We start from the raw sequence: 20,429 nt of genomic DNA, 5'->3' as shown, positions 1-20,429 counted from the left end.
TTTATTTGGGTCAATTTCTATTTGTTGGGCTCGAGCTAAGTGGGCTGAAGAGATACTTTAAGTGATTTGATCATGACTTGATTACGACCGAACGATACACAAACCCCAGCCTTGAGTCGAGCAAAGCAACACAAAGAGGTTTATATGTGTCTGACATGAAAAGACATTGGCGCTACTTTAAGTGATCGGGTCATGACCCGATCACGACCGAATAGTACAAATTATTTTCGAAAAAAATACATTATTGATAAATAAAACATTATTAAATATTTATAATTATAAAAATTTAATCAACAAATAATTATTATATTAAATTTAAATAGTATTATTTTTTATATTCATTTTTTAAATTAATATTATTATTTTATAAATTTATTTTTATATTATAATTATATTTTATTATTGTTATTTATACTAATCACACCAGTAGTAACTACTAACCACACCACCACCAACAACTAACCACACCCCATAGCTAGGCCATAATCGATTTTCACCTAAAAAAAAGTCATAATCGATGTTTGAACTAGATAAAAGGAATGCATAATCGATTATGAACTGAAAAACCAACCATAATCGATTATGATGTCTTTAGAGAATCGATTATCCATGTTTCATTCATCATTGTGCTTCGTTCTTGGATTTTCATGGTTCCTTACCTTTTTGTAATACTCTTGAATGACAACCTGTTAAGTGTAAAGTCAGGACCAATTGGGTTGGGCTGACTAGACACCATGTTTTGGTGAGTGGGCTTAATTATTGTGTTCCCTCTATAATCTCTATTTAAGAGATCTTTGTGCTTGTAATAAAATTGTAACAAAAAAAAGAAAAACCTAATTAGTTGGTTGTGGACGTAGGTTGCAGATTGATGATTGAACCACATTAAATCCTGTGTTGTTTATTTTCTGCAGTTGATTCGTGATTGTGTGTTGCTTCCACGTGCGTTTTTTCCATCACAACCAACCACCACCAAAGGACCACAACACCAACACTGAGCAACACCACGCACAAGTGAACCACAAAAGTGGAGGGTACTACGGCAAAACCAAGCTGCCAACGTGGCTTTCCCCTTGTTTCTTCATAGATGTGCGAGGAAGCCTTCAGTCATTGCCCTTGCCTTTCCTTGCTCCCATTTCTTTGTTGATCACTGGATCCAAACAAGTGTGACACTCTCCTTTCCATCCGCATAAATAGTGTCAGCAGTGGATAATTAGATTGTATAGTTAGACCGTCTAATGAATCATATAATAACACCGTCTAATGTATTGTTTAGTAATATCATCCAATAATCAGAATTAAATTAACAACAAGAGTAAAGAGATATCAAAACAAAAAACTTATCTTGGTTTATCCAAATCCTAGTTACGTTCAGTCCCCTTAAGTAACTTCTTAAGAGCTTCAACTAACCAACTGAGTACTCTCACCTCTTCAAGTTCAACACTACAAGAAATTATTGATTTTTCGACCAAAAAATACCGACAATTTTGTGTTCGTCAGTAATTGTTTTATTATCGATAAATTTTACTAACAAATGAAATTCTCGACAGATTTGTGTCCATCACAAATTTGAAAATTTAAAACAAAAATTTGAACGTGAATCAATATCCATTTTGATCAATAATTAAGCACGAAGCATTAGTCGTCAGTAATATCCACAGTAATTGGGTGTTAATATTATTTGCCGATAAATTTTGTTAGTAAATTTTACAATATTAATAATAGTTCTAATAATATTAATAATAGTGTTAATACAAAATTAATAATAATAATAATAACATAAGTGATAATTACAATAATAATAATAATTTCACATAATGGATCATTATGAAATACATATGATTTAAGAACTTAGATGAGAAAGATACTCATATTAATTATTATTTGAAGAACTTATTGTTGATGTGATAAGTCGTCTTCACCAAAAGGTTTATTGAGTATAATGGGTAAGATTAATTATTTGTTAAAAAATAAAAATAATAAAATATAAAATAATTATCATATAGGTTGATTTTTTATTCAGCTGTATTCTTTAAAAGTGCACTTTCATTAGAAGAATTTTTTCTAACTCGCACTAGAAGCATTCTTCTATATATAATGATACAGACATTTGCGTGCTTTTATTTTTTCACTTTTCTAGCATCTGCATATACCTTTCTAAATCTCAATGCTTTCATGAAAAACCATCATATATTACAAAGCAAGTTTGTAGCTTGCTAAGTTTTACTCAGTACACCATTACAGCACATAAAATTCACCACAAACTAGAGCAGAAATATAAGAAAAAAACACAAACCCAAACAGAACATAGTACAAGATTTATTTGCTTTAGCATCATTAGATCAACTACACTATCCAATCCACCTCAGAGATCTGTACCTTTGTCCTCTATGGTGTTCATAAGAAAAACCCAGTTGAGGAACAAGCTTGTAAAGCAGATCATCGACATGCTTCCAATACAAAAGCCTCCAACACTCAAACAAAATAAGGGGCAGGATAACAATTCCAAAGCCAAAGATAAATCCAAGTTCTACACTTAAGAAATTCCAGTCAGTTGATTCATACATTTCATGTACTGGTGTTGGAGATGAGTGTCCCCTTCTATCATTGGTGCAATCTTCTAGCGGTGGCCCACATAATCCTTCATTGCCTTCAAAAGAACTTGAACTAAATGTTTGCATTTGAGCACCTGTGGGAATTTCCCCCCACAAACGGTTAAATGAAAGATTCAAACATTCTAGAAAGTTTAGACTAGCAAGCTCAGGAGGGATTTCACCGCTCAAACTATTATTTGACAAGTCCAAGGATTCTACATTCATCAAATTTCCAATTGATGAGGGGATATGGCTTGACAGAGTATTATGTGACAGGTTAAGAACAATCAGTGCTCTCAAACTCACAAGTTCTTCAGGTATTGGACCTTCAAAATGGTTGGAGGAGAGATCCAAGGAAGTGAAGATGGTGGGAATTTTGTTAAACTTCATTTGCAAAGCCTTGTTCACAACTGTAACTGAGTCCAAGTAGCGACAACCATATTCGTTGGAAATGGCATAATAAGACAATATGTGGTCAACCACATTATAAGGTTCAGTTTCCAACAATTTGTGCAATTTTATTACTAGAAATTTGTTGAAAAATGACAACAAACTGGAGAGACTCACAGTGTCAACATTATCAAACATGTCAAAAAATAGACTCCCGTACTTCTCACGTGATTCTGCCTCACATTGCTTCATTTGTTTAAAGCTTCTCAAAACTGGTCCAGGTAGAATACCATTGAAATTATTGGAGGCTAGATCAATAATGTGAAGCTTCTCCCAATTGCTAGTGCTACGTGGGCATGCAATAGGACCATTGAGTTTGTTTGACCTCAAAATTAGCACTCGCAGGGTGGAAATCCTTCTTAAGAAACACGGAAGTCTATCTTGGAACAAATTGTTTCCAAGATTTAAGACTTGTAGACTCTTGCAATTTGCAAGAGTGTTTGGGATAACACCTTCCAAGAGATTTCCATTGAGATTGAGGAATCGTAAACTGCATGAACTTGAAATTGTGTCAGAAACATAACCCCTGAGTTTGTTTTCAGCAAGATTTAGTACTCGGAGGGTACTATTCCTTCTCATCAAGCACTTGGGGATGAGGTCATTGAAGCTATTATAAGAAAGATCAAGCAACCGGAGAGAAGAGAAATTACAAAAGGATTCGGGGATTTTTCCTTGAAAGTTGTTCTTTGAAAGGGAGAGAAAGTATAGAAAAGGAACATACTTATACATGTCGAGTGGGGCACTGCTGAATTTATTGTTTGAGTAGTCCAAATGGGCCGCATATTTTGTGAAAATGGGAAGTGATCCAGTAAGTTCATTGGAATGAAGATCAAGGATGTATAGATTGGAATTCAGATCATCAAAGGGTCCTTCCATATTTGTGAGAAAATTGTTGGAAAGATTTAAATAAACCAGATAGTTAAATCTCCAGATCCAGTTAGGTATTTTTCCTTTAATCTGGTTGTTGGATAGGTCTAAAGCATTTATTTGGGATTGGTTTCTCAAGAACCCCGGAAATTCTCCTAAATTGCAAGAACCCAAAAGTAAATATTTCATGCTGGGAAAGGATGAAATGTCATGATCGTCAAGAGTTACATCAACTGATAATTTGTTGTGTGAAAGACCTAATGTATGCAAATTTTGAAGCCTTTGAACCATATCCAGCCGCATGGTGCCATTGAATTTATTGTGAGAAAGTTGTAGGAAACGAAGTCCTTTGATATGAAAGATAGACACCGGAATAGGACCATGCAATATATTGTTGCTCAAGTCAATCAACTCTAATTTTGAGGAAGAAGCATTTACAAATTCATCTAATAGACCATCAAGTCGATTATGAGAAAGTGTAAGCTCTTGCAAAGATAGAAGTGTAAAAAGAGACATGGGAATGTTTCCATTAAGGTAATTATCTCCTAAATTAATACTGAGGAGATTTTCAAGTCCCTCAAAATGAGTTGTAGTGATGACTCCTGTCAGATTATTGTGGAAGATTGATAAATATCTGAGATTTTTTACCATCTTGAAAGAGGGAAGGGGACCAGTAAACCTATTTAAAGACAAGTCCAAATGAACAAGTTGAGTGAGTTCTGACAAGGAAATTGGGAGAGTGTCAATAAGTTGGCAGTTAGATGCATCTAACAAAGACAACTGCTTCAGATTTGAAATAGCCCCTGGTAACTTACCAGAGAAGTTTGTATTACTAAGATTCATGGTGTGAAGAACAGCATCTGGTAAGAAGTTTGGCAAAACTCCATGAAGATCCCTGTTGTTTGATATATCAAGAACCTTTAGAGCTTGTAGTAGAAAGATGCCGTTTGGAAAATGACCTCTCAACGAACAACTGCTAATCTCTAAGACATTCAAATTGGAGAAATTTGCAAAGAATTTTGGCACCGAACTTGAGATGTTATTCAGACTCAGTCTAATTACTGAGAGCTTCACGAGTGTTGCTAGTGAAGAATCAATTGGTCCAGAGATATTGCATGATGACAGGCTCAACACTTCAAGTTTTTGAAGAGAAGATAGAGCATGACACCACTCCCTTCCCTCGGCAGATACCTTTACACCATCAAGGTATAGTTCTGTGATTTTTTCAAGATTCTGCAAAAACATTGCAAGATTTGGATTCTGGAGTTTGAGAATATGTTGTGAGGTAAGTGGTGTTGACAAGTCAAGTGTTGTCAAATTTGTCAGAAGAGAAATCTCACTTGGAATCTGGCCATGAAATCCAGCATTTGATAAATTCAAATACCTCAAACTTTTTAGCTTGCCGAACTTCAAAGGAATGGAAGAATTGAAATCATTGTAAGCCAGATTCAACCTCTGCAAATATTCCAGTTCAAAGAGGCTGGAATTATCAAGTCCTCCAAAAATAAACTCCTCACTCAAGTCAAGACCAATTACACCGCCCATGCTGCATGTTACTCCATTCCATTGACAGCAATCGCTGCTTTGGTTCCAGTAGACCAATTTTTTGGATGTGGCTGGGTTGAATACCAGGCTTTCTTTCAAGTGAAGTAATAAGAATTGTTGATGATCAAGACTGTGGCACGTTGCTACGTTGATGATGATATTCAAGAATATCATGCACAGGGGTATGAAGATATGGGAGAAGATTTGATGGATTCTCATTGTTGATGAATAATAGTGTTCTAACCAAAAAGTGTTAAAACTTTGAAGTCAGATTCAGTGTGGGATGATATTAATGGTCACAGTAGAACTTATTTATAAGCTCTAAATCAGTGATCTCTACTTCTATTTAAGGATAATGTGAACTTCATAACTTGAAGTTTGGTCAATAAGTTAGGATTTTGGGGTGGATTCCACGGTGTAGTGTATGTATCTCTTGTTCAGTTATTGTTTGTATTCATGAAATGCAAATTTCTCTTACTCTTACTTATTGGTGCATTAATCTTATAGGTGCATCAATCTGTCTCCCTATATTCTTATTGACACATTAATTTGTCTTCATGTATTCTTATTGGCACATTAATCTGTCTTCATGTTTAAATTTAATTCATTGAAGGTCTGATTTCATTATTTACATATATTTGAATGATTAATATGTGGATGTGAGGACAAACAAAAAAGACTGACTGCATGCATAAGTTGAAAAATCTCTATTTTGATGAAAGTAGATTGATAGAACAATTTGAGGACTTTTTTGTGAGTTCCATATAAACATATAGATTTTGAGGAAAAAAACACTATAATTGATACATAATGTGTTGTTTTACCATAATTAGATACAGGAATAGAAGAAATATAACTTTGGATATCAGTATCCTTAGATAGAGATTTTTTATATGGGTACTATTCCGGAATTTTCAACATTTTTGCTATTCCTTTCCCATATTAATTCCTCAAAACTTCCTAAATAATTGGGAGAATATAAAAAATCTCTTTGAACATGGCAACTTTTGAAAAATTAGGGTGAAACTCATTTTTCAGGTCATCAACAGAAGTTGATATTAAACGTTGGCATGTGCGATGTAATCGACCAACACAACATGATTCCTTGTAATAAACGTTGCTACTTTGAACACCGTTTCATGCGCTCCACATTCAGATGCTAGCTGCTAAAGATTCGTCTTCAGAAAGTTGGACAAAAACAAAACTGTAGTCATATTTTGATGTAGATTTTGACTTTTCTACAACCATTCCTTCATTTTAATCAAATTCAAGGAGATAATTATATTTAATAAAGAATTAAAATTTTCAGCCTAATTACATTTAATAAATTTAGATCATTGAAAGTTAATAATATATCTCAAACAAAAAGTATGATGATGAAAAATATAGAAATATTAGAACAAAAATTAATAATTACATTAACTGTTGTAATAATAATTAAAAATAAAAAATAAATTATTATGAATATATTAGTCTCTTTTATTTTTAAATTTTTTTATCACTTTAGAATATATTACACAAAAAATAATATTAAAGACAAGAATGTCACAGATACTTACTTAACTGCGGAATAGATTATTTAAAATAATAATAAACATGTAGTTTATAAATTTAATACAATAATTAAATATATTCATTTTATAGATTTTAAATTATAGACATTGTTCTAGTCAAAAAATTTAAGATATATTTTATCTCCTTTTTTTTCGTAGTAGGGATTTATCTATTATCTCTCGTGAGGTTAATTTATTCTTATTTTTTCGGTAATAAGTATTGTTATTAGTAAAGATATATGAAATTTACTGGTTTATGTGGAAAATATTTATTTAATATTTTTTATTTAAATTAATTTTAAAGAATTTTTTATTTTTTTATAATATTTTATATAAAGAGAAAAATATATTTTAAGACTAGATATTGTTAACATTTAGTCTATACGAATAAAATAAATTATACATATAATATAATTCTTATATTTTCAAAACATATTTTCAAAAAATCAAATATTTAATATTTGTAATAATTATTTTCAAAAACTCAATATTTTTTATATTTTCAAAATATATTCACTCGAAACCCGATCATTATGTCAATCGACGCTGCAAAGACCATTATTATTGGAAATCCCGCATCGACTAGAGATAAGGACATTTCATAATATATAAATGGGTGCAAACCTCACCCCTATGAGCCGGTTTTATGGGGTTGAGTTAGGCTTAAAGCCCACTTCTTAACAATTATGCTTAAGCAGGATTAGTGAGGCTAATATGCAATCAAGAGCTAGGTAATACACTTCTAAACATGACTCAGTTTCATAATCTGGCCCAATAAAAAAAGGTCCATAATAACCATATAAATAGGCACAAAATCCAAAAACCAGGTACGTCACTATATCGTGTTCAGAGTACCAAGGGTCGAATACTGAATTCTGACTTGAGCGTCGGAGTGTCTTTAAATATGGATCTGCTGGTTTTTTATGCTTGTATGGGTATGGTGCGGACCTCTAATGGGCTAGGGGTTTGTGGGTTACAACAAGAGTAGGTATGCTCTAGTAGCAAGCTGTTGTTGGTTTTTGTTTTTGTTTGTATACGGATTTGGTCACTCCTGAAGTGACCCCTTTAATTCAATTAATTATTTGCTGATAAAGAAAAACAAATATGAAGACATATTTGTTACAACCAACAAATCTAAGAAAAGATTAACCTATAAATAGTGATTATACAAACACATTACTCATGATTGAAATTTTTTCAAAGATCTCAATAAATATAATATTTCTAAAGTAAAAATTAAGAAATATAATATTTCTAAAATAAAAATGGAGATTCATGTATCAAATTAATTTTGTATGTCTTATATGTTCCTGATATCAAAGTGTTACAGAAAAGTTATATAGTGTTTTTGAAAACAAACTTTGTTTAATTAAATATGCAAACAAGTTAGAAGTATTCAAAATTTATATGAAAGATAATGTTTGTTTTAGATTTGATTAAAGAGAAGTTAATTACAAATGAAAAAGATAAAAAAGAATGATCAAAATCAAAAGAAGATGAATATTTCTTAAAAAATTGAAAGAGGAAAAAGTAGATGAAAAGTCACATTTTAACATCTACCAAAAAGTTCAATATATTATCACCTTAAAATTCATATAGGCAAACATGAAATTAATAGAAAGAGTTATATTGAAAAATGTCAAATTAAATAAAGATACAATCAAAGGATAAAAAAAATTAGATAAATAAAGGCAAAAGAAATCAAATGTATAAGCAAATCTAAAATCAAACTTAATACTAACTTTATACTCTCTTCTTTATCAGAAAAATTAAATAAGGTAAAATGAAACATTTAAAGGATATTTCAATCCTTCTAAAAAAAATATCATTAGAACTGAAGTCTAATTATACATAGTACTATAAGAAAATTATAAATAGAAATCAATTTTAAATACAAAAAATAATTAATTATTATAATGATTAAAATAGAGACTATTTTATAGACTAAAAAAATTTCTGATTTCTAAATTAGTTTATATTATTGTTAAATAATTTTTAAATTGATATCTAATTAGCTACCAAGGTTTTAACTACCAATTATTTAGAAATGAAAACCAAAATTTTCATGATTAAATCTAAAAGGAAAACTTTTTCCTATCACATTAACTACACATTTTTATTCGTAATCAACATTTTTTTATCTTCAAACAACATCTGCTACCCTTTTTTTCAACAGTTGAGCAAAACATCAAATATTTTGACCAATTTGTATACAATGCATGAATGGAAAATGTGTTTCCACCGTTTCATGTGCTCCACACACAAATATTATTAGTAAGTGTTCACACAAATACAAATATTAATTCATAGTTATCTAGCTATTTTTTCATAAAGGGAAGAAAGAAACATAATAGAAAGAAATTGAAGTTATGTAACATTTTTCTTTGCTGTCATAATCAAGTAAGGATTAGTTAATGTGTTATTGCTTTAAAACAAGAAGAATAACTTATCCATATTTGTAAGCATTCTGGCATAAAATTATGATTAAGGCTAAATTGTACATTTTATTGACTTTGCACATTTTATCCTTCTTTTAATTTGACTTACCCCAAAATGTCTAAAATTAATCACATTTAACAGTCTATTAGCGAACCATCAATTATTTAATGTTGTGTTGACAAGTATTACAAAAATTAATATATTCCTTTCATAAAAATTACATTGATGGTATTTAGGAGATTAGTATTCACATAAATTTTCTCTTGAAGACGTTTCCTCCACCATTCATGTGAAACCACCTGTTATGATAACCAAACAAATTCTCAAACGTTCTAACTTCAGTCCAAAAAGCAACCCAATTGCACCAACCCAATTGCACTTAAGACTACACTTTGAGGACAAAGTGTTTTCTAAGGTGGATAGTAATGTTAGGATAAACTCAATAACATACATGCTCAATCTATGTTAATCTAAATCTCACATATAAGCTATGTAACACAGACCCTGATACGGACACTGATACGACACTGACACGGATACGAAAATACGTATAATATCTAAAATATAGGACACGGGGACACGGATCTATATATTATATAATTATGAATTATATAAATTGACAATAAAGATTTATGTGCACAAATATGTTCCAGATTATTTTTTAGAGCAAAAAAATATTTTTCATGATTGACTCAAAATGATTTGTTTCTTATTTTTATAATCATAATAAAAATTTATACAATAAGTTTAAGTTTTAGAAAATTAATGTATTTTTTTTTTAAAATTGTGTTAGAACCGTACTAGAATTGTCAGAAATCCAACAAATACTATTTGAATTGGACACTTCACGGATATGTGTCATACAAGTGTCGGTGTCCAATAAGAGTATCCGACACTGACACGTCATTTAAAAAAAATCTTATAAACATAATATACACCTTATGTATGAGTTGTCTTCTATAAAGAAATCTGACTAATCATTGTATTTGATGTGTTTTCAATTAATATGTTCATGCTTTATTATTTTTACAAATGATATTCTCTTAATTTGTATCGTGTTTTAATTCAAGTCTCTTATTATTTCTAATTTTATTGTGAGAGTTCAATTATCTATTAACTTTTAGCTATAAGGTTTCTAATTAAATTTTACGTTAAGTTACAGTTCTATTTCTTTGAATTTAATTTATGTAGTCAATGTAAACTTTCTTCCAAATTAATGAATAAATATTGATGGCACTTTTCTTATGGGTTGTCTCACAAAAGAAAGTGTCATTTTGCTTCTATTTTTATAAAGAAAACTACATATAACATTAATTGTTAATTTTTTTTCATCATTTATCAACAAACTTTTGGTATCTAATTAAGGTTTAAGATTTAAGATAATCTAAAACTAATATAAACTAATTATTAATAATAGAAACTAATAATTTTATAATTTATAAAATAGTATTTAATTTAGTTAATATAGTAACTAATTTTTTTTATATAAAATTAATTTTTATTTTTTTTATAAAATTGACTGATTCAGACAAATAAGATACAAAGCTTTCACATAGGTAGAAAAGAAGACAAGAAAGGAAAATTTAATTGTAGTAGAATGTAGAACTTACATTGATAAGATTTTAGATGATCTATCTTAATTTATCTAGAGTTTAGAGAGTTGAAATTTTATTATGAATGAAGAATAAAATGTTTTAAATCTATTTATAATATTTTTCAAATGATATGTTCATTTTCCATTTAATTTAGGCAGCCAATCAAATTTTAACTAAAAATATTTTTTAATCAAATTTGTATCAAAATAACATGATTTGTTTATTTTAATAATTTTTAAAATTTATTTAATTTAATAATTAAGAGATAAAATTATACTTAAAAACCTAGGATAGTCTCTACCATAATAATTGATATGAAAAACTATTGGAAAGATTAACATAACTATAACTGTTCAAAATCAGAAAAGAAAAGAAGTCCCAATTATAATCAGTAAAAGAACAAAAATGTCTTTTCATTATATCAAATTGTAAATTGTAAAATGTTTCCGCAGGAAGCGACAGCAGAAATTGATTTCTCGTTCAATTTCCGTATAAACCAAATCATTAACGTCATCAATTTTCTAACGTAACCTATACATAACCCAAAACAGATAAATAAGATACCAATATTAATGAATAAATTAAAAATATATTTGACTTGTATGATTTTATTATAATTAAGTTTAAATAAATACATGATTTAAAATAAGATTGAAAAATAATTTAATAAAATTTCATACAAATAACAAAGATAAAATAATTGTTAAATTAGCGTAATAACAAATAAAATAAAATAGAAATCATGGATAAGAAATAGAAGAATTATAAACTTAAAAAAATATTTATATATAAATAAGACGGGTAGATGAGAAAAGAAAAATATGAAGAGATATTAGCTAGAAAATTATCCAATGACACTTATAATTCATCAAATGTCATTTTTTCTAAATGGATTTATCGAAGTTTTCATTGAAGCCTCACTATATACGTAGAAATTGTGATTAAGACAAAATTTTATGCGAAAAATTACATATTTTTTTATATTAAAACGTCAATTTAGCATATTTTCGCTGTTAACATTGACAATTCGACGTTATCGTTTAGATAACAATAGGTTAATTCACATTTTTTATATAATTACATTGTAACTTTTAATATTATTATTTTTTTATATTATTTAATTTTAAATTTATATTTTTTTATATATATTTATTTTTAAACCTCATATTAAGAGTTGTATACAACTCTAAATATCGTCAAAAATATCATTTTTCAATCGTTTATACTTAACTTGAAAGTTGCTCCAATGGTTTTGGATGGAGGTACAGTTGTAGTACCATGAATTTGCTATCACTAATTTTCTATTTTGCTGAAGAATAAATGTTAGGATATTATTCTAAAGATTTTATATAGTTTTTTTTTATGACAATAAATATTATATCTCCTATAATATTAATTACTTTCATATATTTTAAATAAAATTTACGAAATTAAAGTTTATTTATATTTAAGTTCTCCAAAAATATATTATCTTATCATTGGTGCAGAAAAATTGAAAAACGATAGTTATTTTAGCATTAGAACGATGGCTTTTGGATCGTTGTGTTTCAACATGTAGTCTATTCTCTTCAGACATAGACGATGACTATTTGACTATTGTGTTAATGTCACATGTAAACAGCGGTTATGGTAATAACCACCAATTGTTACCCTCCATAGGCTCCACACGAATGGTATCCTAAAATGATGATTATGATCATAATTGCCTTTTTCATGGATTTTTTTTAGTTCATTCTGTTTAATGTTATTTCTCATCTAAATTGACCTGTTCAATTAAAACTCAGTCAGCCAGATACAAAAATTTAGAGAATCAAATCATATATATTTATAAAAAATTGTATTACAAACACTAATAACATATTTCTATCTATCTATCTATCTAATTCTTACACTATTGATTAGTTATCCTAAAGTTATAAAAATTAAGGAAATATATATGATAAGTGTCAAAATTTTAGTAATATTGCATACTAAAATATAGGCACTAATGAGTATTAATTGATAAAATAAGTATAAAATAACTTTTAATTTATGAAATTATACCTTTTTACATATTTTATTATTTTAATTTAAAAAAGAACGATTTATTCTCAAATTTGTGTTAATTTCAGGTTTCTAGAGAAGAATAGAGATAATTGGGCAAAAGGAAAATATACAAAACTAAAAAGAGAAAGTTGAAATTTGTGTATATTTTTGTGTGAGTATGTTGTTGTCCCTTGCTTTGCCTCCTTAGGATATTCAACCTTAAATATTCTGTTTTCACCTCTTTAGTGATGTAGCTTACACCCAAAATTTTCAACTTCGGAGGTCACTTCCACCAAAAGAGGTCAAACAATTGCAAAACAACAAAACTCAAATTTAAAATTAAGGATTACTTCAAATGGACTTGGTATTAGACATGACTTGAAAGAGTGATCAAGAAATTGACAATCAAGAAATTAAAGTTCACTAAAAAAAAGTAGCACACAAAATGGAATCTTAGTGTGGAACTAGAATAGACGAATAAAACAAAAACAGCACTACAGAATACCAAATATATGCTGGACAAACTACTCCAAATTTGAATTTGAAATTTTAGCCACAAAAAGTTCAATGTTTAAGCTCAACGTAGGCATTTAAATATCACAAAAATAGTGTGCTAAATAATTGCAATAATTTTTTCAAATTCACACTGCCAATTCAAATTTTCAAGAGTCGTGTTTTTTTGCATTCTGTCCATTTTTCATTTACCATTTTTTTCTATTTTGAATTTGGATATACTTCTTTTTTTTCACTTTTTTCTTAACACATCAAACTGCTCAAATCCAGAATTTCAAAAATTTTCACCAACACAATTAATTTTAACTCCAACTAGACCTATTTTACTATTGGTCCAAATAAAAGCCCAAAAACCTATGCTACTTGGCCCAAATATTTGGTCCAATTATTTTATGCTACTATGTCAATACATGACCCATGAAATCCTAAACAACTTTATACAATTTACACTAGGTTATGACATTTTTTAACATATATAGAAGGGTGTCTTTGCCATTAGTAGTGGAGTCCTAGTATTCTTGTATCTTTCTTGCTATGGACCTAGTAATTGGGCCCGAGCTTGGCCTTCTTCCATCATCCCCTCCCTCTTAAAGAGGATTTGTCCTAAAATCGCATGTGTTCTGCCTATTCATCTTCACTACCTGCAAAAGGGGTTATATCCATAACATTGAAGGTAGTATGTACTCCATATTTCTCAGGCATGTCAATTTGATATGCATTATTATTGATTTTCTTGAGGAGTTGGAAAGGACCATCTTCCCGGGGACTAAGCTTAGACTTTCTTTGATTATGAAATCTATCCTTTCTAAGGTGAAGCCAAACCCAATCTCCCTCTTCAAAAACCATCTCTTTCTTCCCATTATTGTTATGTTTCATGTGTTTCTATATTTGTTTCTGTATTTGGTTTTTAATCCTTTCATGCATTTTCTTTACAAATTCGGCTTTTGTTACTCCTTCCTTGTGCACAAATTCTTGTGGATTAGGTAGAGGTAACCAATCCAAAGGAGTAAGAGGATTAAATCCATACACAATCTCAAATGGAGAAATATTAGTAGTTTTATGAACTACTCTATTATATACAAACTCAATATGAGGAAGGTACTCATCCCAAGATTTGTGGTTTCCCTTCATGATTGACCTAAGCATAGTGGAAAGATATCTATTTACAACTTCAGTTTGTCCATCCGTTTGAGGATGACAAGAAGTTGAGAAGTTCAACTTAGTTCCTAGCCTTTCCCATAGAGTTCTTCAGAAATGGCCAATAAATTTAGGATCTCTATCCGACACTATGGTCTTAGGCAAACCATGTAGTCTTACATCATTTCTCTGAAGAAGAGCCTAGAGATGTTGTTATCATCATCCACTTTATGACAGGATATAAAATGAGTTATCTTGCTAAACCTATCCACTTCCACAAAGATGGAATCAAAACCTCTTTGTGTCCTAGGAAGTCCTAATATGAAATCCATGCTTATATTTTCGCAAAAGGTAAAGGAGTGTAGACTCCATGAGGCATTGTCTTAGACTTAGCTTTTAAACATGAAATGCATATATGACAATATCTTTGAACATCTTTCCTCATGTGTGGCCAAAAAAATTTTCCTTTTAAAAGCTCAATAGTTTTATCAACTCCAAAATGGCCCATGAGTCCTCCTTCATGTGATTCTTTTACAATGAGTTTTCTATGTGTTCCTCGAGGTATGCAAAGTTTTCCTTCTTTAAATAAGTACCCCTCCGAAACATAAAAACCTCTTTGTGCTCTATGTTGGCACTTAGCAAAAGTGGGAGCGAAATCCTGATCTTCTTTATAAAGTTCAGGTATGTTTTCAAATCCAAGGATTTGGGTTCCAAGTTTAGAAAAGAGGGCATGTCTCATTGATAGAACATCTGCCATATTTGATAACATATGGAAAATGCTCAAGAAATTCCATCCACTTTGCATGTCTTTTGTTCAACTTGTGTTGATCCTCCAAATATTTCAAAGACTCATGATCACTATGTATGACCAATTCTTTTGAGACTAGATAGTGTTCCCAAGTCTACAGGACCCTCTGAAGTGCATAAAGCTCTGTCTTAAGTGGGGTATTTGAGGGCTGCACCATGAAGTTTTTCACTAAAATATGCAATTGGGTGCCCATCCTACAACAACACAACACCTATTCCTACTCCTGATGCATCACTTTCTAGCTCAACAGTTTTTGGAAAGTTTGGTAAAGCTAGAATGGGCGCATTAGTGAGTTGAGCTTTTAACCTTTGAAAGGCTTGTTCATGCTTCTCAGTTTGACAAAATGGAGTTTCTTTCTTCACTGACTCATTGAGTGGTGAAGCTAGAATTGAGAAATTAGGAACAAATCTTCTATAAAAACTTGTTAAGCCATAGAAGCTCCTAACATCTCCTACATTTGTGGTGTTGGCCATTCTTGGATGGCTTTGATTTTCTTGGAGTCAACATGAACCCCCTTTTTGTTGACTATAAATCCTAAAAACACTACACTATCTACATAAAAAAGTGCATTTATCTACATTAGCAAACAAATTATTATTCCTAAGAACTAATAGAACCTCCATAAGGTGACTTAGGTGGGACTCTAGGCTTTGACTATATACTAATATATCATCAAAATAAACTACTACAAATTTACCTATGCAATCCCTAAGGACATGATTCATAAGCCTCATGAAAGTTATAGGTGCATTAGTGAGTCCAAAAGGCATCACTAACTAGTCCAAACTTGGTCTTAAAAGCAGTTTTCCATTCATCACCCTCTTTAATTCTTATTTGGTGATATCCGTTTTTGAGATCAATCTTGTAAAATATAGTGGACCCATGCAATTCATCAAGAATATCATCAAGTCTAGGAATTGGATGCCTATATTTGATGGTGATGTTATTGATGGTTCTATAACCACAACACATTCTCCATTTGTCATCTTTCTTAGGCACCAACAAAACAGGTACAACACAAGGGCTTAGACTCTTTTGAACCCAGCCCTTCTCCAACAATGTTTGAACTTGTGATTTTATCTCCTTAGTCTCCTCAGGATTAGTTTTATAAGCCGATTTATTTGGTAGACTAGCTCCTGGAACTAAATCTATTTGGTGTTCTATACCCCTAAAAGGTGGGAGTCCAATGGGTCCTTCCTTAGGGAATACATCACCAATTTTTTTTAAAAGCCTTTTGACTTGAGGAGGTAGATCACTAAATTCAGCAAGTGTGGCAGTGCATATAGGTGCTCCTTTACACAGAAGGAGGCCTAAAGGTTGTTCAGATAGAAGTATCTTTTCAACTTTATTTTTTTCAAATTTTTCTTCCATCCGAATGACCTTGTGGGAAGGAGCACTCTTCTCCCACGCCTCAGCATAGCCCCTAAGAACTTTCTCTTGATTTTCTTTTTTTTTTCTTTTTCTCATTTTTTTTTTGTTTCATTTGTACTTGGTCCTTTATTACTTTTGAGGTGTTAAAGGATAAAGTACAATTTTTTTTTATGAGTAAAAATAATCTCGTTGGTAAGATCATTATGGATAGTTTTCTGATCAAATTATCATGATTTTCCCAATAAAATGTGGTAGGCTTCACGTGTTATATAGTAAAATTACAGTAATCAATATGAGATCTAATCAAATTTAACATAGTTATATTGAATAAAAATAAATTTATCTATACTAATTATAAAATTAAGGTAATTTAAGTTTGTTTATTATAGTATCTTTAAGTTGATAATATTTATTTCGAAACCTAAAAGTGATAGTAAAACATATGTGTGTGTAAATATAAAATAATAGCATTTATTGTTTTACTAATACATACACTCAAGATTAATTTTAAATTATTTAATTAAAAGTATATTTAGGATACTGACTTTATTAATTAATTAGATATTAAATTAAAAACTATTTATTAATAATAGAAACTATTTATTTACCAATAATTATATATAGTTAAAATGTTATTTTTCTTTAAATAACAACTAGAAATAGAAATTAAGAAATAACCTTTTTATGTATCAGATTATAAGTGTACTTAATATATTAAGCTAACTATATTTCATGAGTTTTTTTAAAAAAATATATAGTAAATTTAAATTTTTATATGGTATATTTTTTTAATAATTAATTAACTATAATAAGATATATCATTACAATGAAATCATTAAATAGTAATCAATTTTAGGATAAAAATAATTAACTGTTATAATTTTTTTTGGTATGTAAATTAGTCAATATAAAAACTAAATTATTGATAAATAGTTTTTAAATTGATATTTAATTAGAATAATAGAAACTAATTTAGATATAATAAATTTTTTAGTTTCTAAAATAATATCTGATTTAATCAATATTAAAATTAATAAATTTTTTTCTCTGAAATTAATTTTTATTTAATGATTTTCTTGTAGTATATATTATTAATATGTACTACAAGAAAATTATTAATAAAAATAATTTTAAAGATAAAAATAATTATTTATTATATTAAATAAATTATATATTATTTTATAGATTAAAAAATTATTAATATCTAAATAGTTTCTATTATTACGTAATTATAAAAATTAAAAATAGTGTAAAAAATTTGTGTTTTATATTTGTATCATGTGACATAAATTATTTAAATTTAAAATACTAAATATGTTTCTTTTATAGTATTTGTAATTAAATTGTCCAAAAAATATTTGTTATTGATTTAAAAACATTTTAAGGGAATTGAGTTTATATTTACTTTGAATTTAAATAATAAAAAAATATCATAAAATTAATATTAGAAGTAAATATAATAAAAAAATGTGACACATAAAAATATATTTTGGTATAATGCTTCTACACTTCTAATTTAAACTGATCTTACAACTTTTAATTACTCTAATTTTTTTATTTGAATTGAAACAAAATTAAGTTTAATTAAATATTAATTTGATAATACTAATTATTTTTTTGTTTTCATGTAAAATAAATATTGACAAAAAAATTAAAAGTTTAACTATTCTTTAAATTCACATAAATTTTATAAATGAATTCTTTTATAAAATTAATCATTTTTAAATTTCAGTTCATATCCATTCTTATTAAAATTAAATGAAGAATATTTTTATAATTTATTATATTATTTAATTAATTTAATATTTTCTATCACATTAATTAAATGTATTATAAATTATTTTTTCTTAACCTCACATTTTACTTTTTCTTTTCTTCTCATTTCCTTCGTTTTCCACCTACACCTCCATCTATACACCGCTCCTTAAGGTTGAAGATTTCCCATATCTCTATTTGAAGATTCTGAGATAAACTAGGTTGTTTCTTCCTGCACCTCCATATATTCACCTCCATACATTTTTATATTTCCAAAAATAATTCTTTTGGAAGTCTTTTTTCAAATTCGTAATTAGCTTCCGGATTACATAATCCAGAAATCTTTTTTCAAAATTCGTAATTAGCTTTCGTATTACATAATCTGGAAGTCTTTTTTCAAGTGCGTGTCTGGATTACAGAATCCAAAAACTACTTTATGGAGGTGACACAAGAAGGTTAAAAAGGTATTTTCACGTTGTGTATGGGGTGCCAATAAACTATTGCAAGGAATTGAGGTATAAAACTTGGTCTTTTAAGGAGTCTTGTAGAGTTAAGTCTATAAAACTTGGTCTTTTTCATTTCTCAAAAAATGCATGCAAAATTAATATACAATAATATTTAGTAAATTTTAATATTTTTTGGTATGAGTTAAGAGGTGAAGGTTTGAGTGAGCTGAAGAGGTACTGAGTGAGACAGATATGGTGTGGTTATCTTTCTTTCTTTTTTCATGTGTTATGTTGTGGACTCAGAAAAAATATTCGGATTTGAACCATACTTATGAATTGTATTTAAAAGTTTTTTCTATACAAGAAAATGACTTTTTGAATTATTCAAAAGTGTGTTTTAAATTAAAGTTTTTTTATTAAAAAAATATTTTTTGGATTTTATCCAAGAGTTACTTTAAAAGTTAAAAATATATTTTTAATTATATAATTCAAAAATCACTTTTTTGGTATAAGAAAAAAGAACTTCCAGATTTTCTTTTCTGGATTACCAAATTTAGAAGTGAAAATTAACTTAACTTGGATTGTGAAATTTGGTATATTTTTTCTAAGTTTTGGATTGTAGGTTTCCGTATGGTCAATTCCAGGACGAACTTTTAAACAAAGGGCAATATAGGGATTTTAGTATTTATGAGCTGCAGAAGAAAATAATGGGGTGCAAAAAGAAGAGAACAAAAGGTGACAATTCAATGCTTCTGAACTGGACAAAAATAAGGCTTTGGTTGGCAATTACTTTCTGCACCAAATTTCAGTATGAAAAGACGAAGATACCCTTAAATAAATAGGATTATACATTATGGATCCTTTTTTCATAATGTTTCTGGATTTTTTTTTATCGAGAATGAGATTTTGAATTTTAAATTCTGAATATACTTTTCTATAATGTATTATTTTTAATTTTGGATTTTTATTTTCAGAATGAAGGGCATTTTTGGAAATAAAAAGTTATGTTGGGTGCAAGTTAAAAATGATTGGGTGTAAGAAGAAGTTGTCCTTTTGTTTCCACCATCAAATAAATCTGAACCTGCACCTTATCATTGTTGTGAAATGAAAAAAAGTGTCCTCTTTTGTTTTTAAGTAGGAGGGAATGTAAGTCAAATGTATGTATTTCATAATATAATTTTGAATTTGCGTTTCTAGAACACTTTTATGGATCAGGTTTTTTGAAATAGCTTTTTGGAATAATTTTTCATAATAGTCTTCTTAAAATATGTTTCTGGATTTTTGTTTTCTAAATTTTTTTTCCAAAATATGTTTTCAGATTTGATTTTGTAGAA

The 20,429-nt window shown here is 28.9% G+C and overlaps 1 protein-coding gene across 1 annotated transcript; it reads right to left on the bottom strand.

The window, feature by feature from the left end:
* Window positions 1–2,296: 2,296 nt before the first annotated feature.
* On the bottom strand, window positions 2,297–5,693 carry LOC137825919 (receptor-like protein 7). The gene has a single exon (XM_068631729.1). It carries the CDS (start codon window positions 5,670–5,672, stop codon window positions 2,349–2,351), a length of 3,324 nt encoding a protein of 1,107 aa, XP_068487830.1. The 5' UTR covers window positions 5,673–5,693; the 3' UTR covers window positions 2,297–2,348.
* Between the last annotated feature and the right edge of the window lie 14,736 nt (window positions 5,694–20,429).

The sequence above is a fragment of the Phaseolus vulgaris genome, chromosome 8 (genome assembly GCF_000499845.2).
Source record: "Phaseolus vulgaris cultivar G19833 chromosome 8, P. vulgaris v2.0, whole genome shotgun sequence".
NCBI classification, from domain to species: Eukaryota; Viridiplantae; Streptophyta; class Magnoliopsida; order Fabales; family Fabaceae; genus Phaseolus; species Phaseolus vulgaris.
This window is presented reverse-complemented; position numbering and strand designations above follow the sequence as displayed.

Bases quoted from the DNA above. Each gene is read 5' to 3' on its own strand.
- LOC137825919 (XM_068631729.1), bottom strand. From the start codon at position 5,672: ATGAGAATCCATCAAATCTTCTCCCATATCTTCATACCCCTGTGCATG.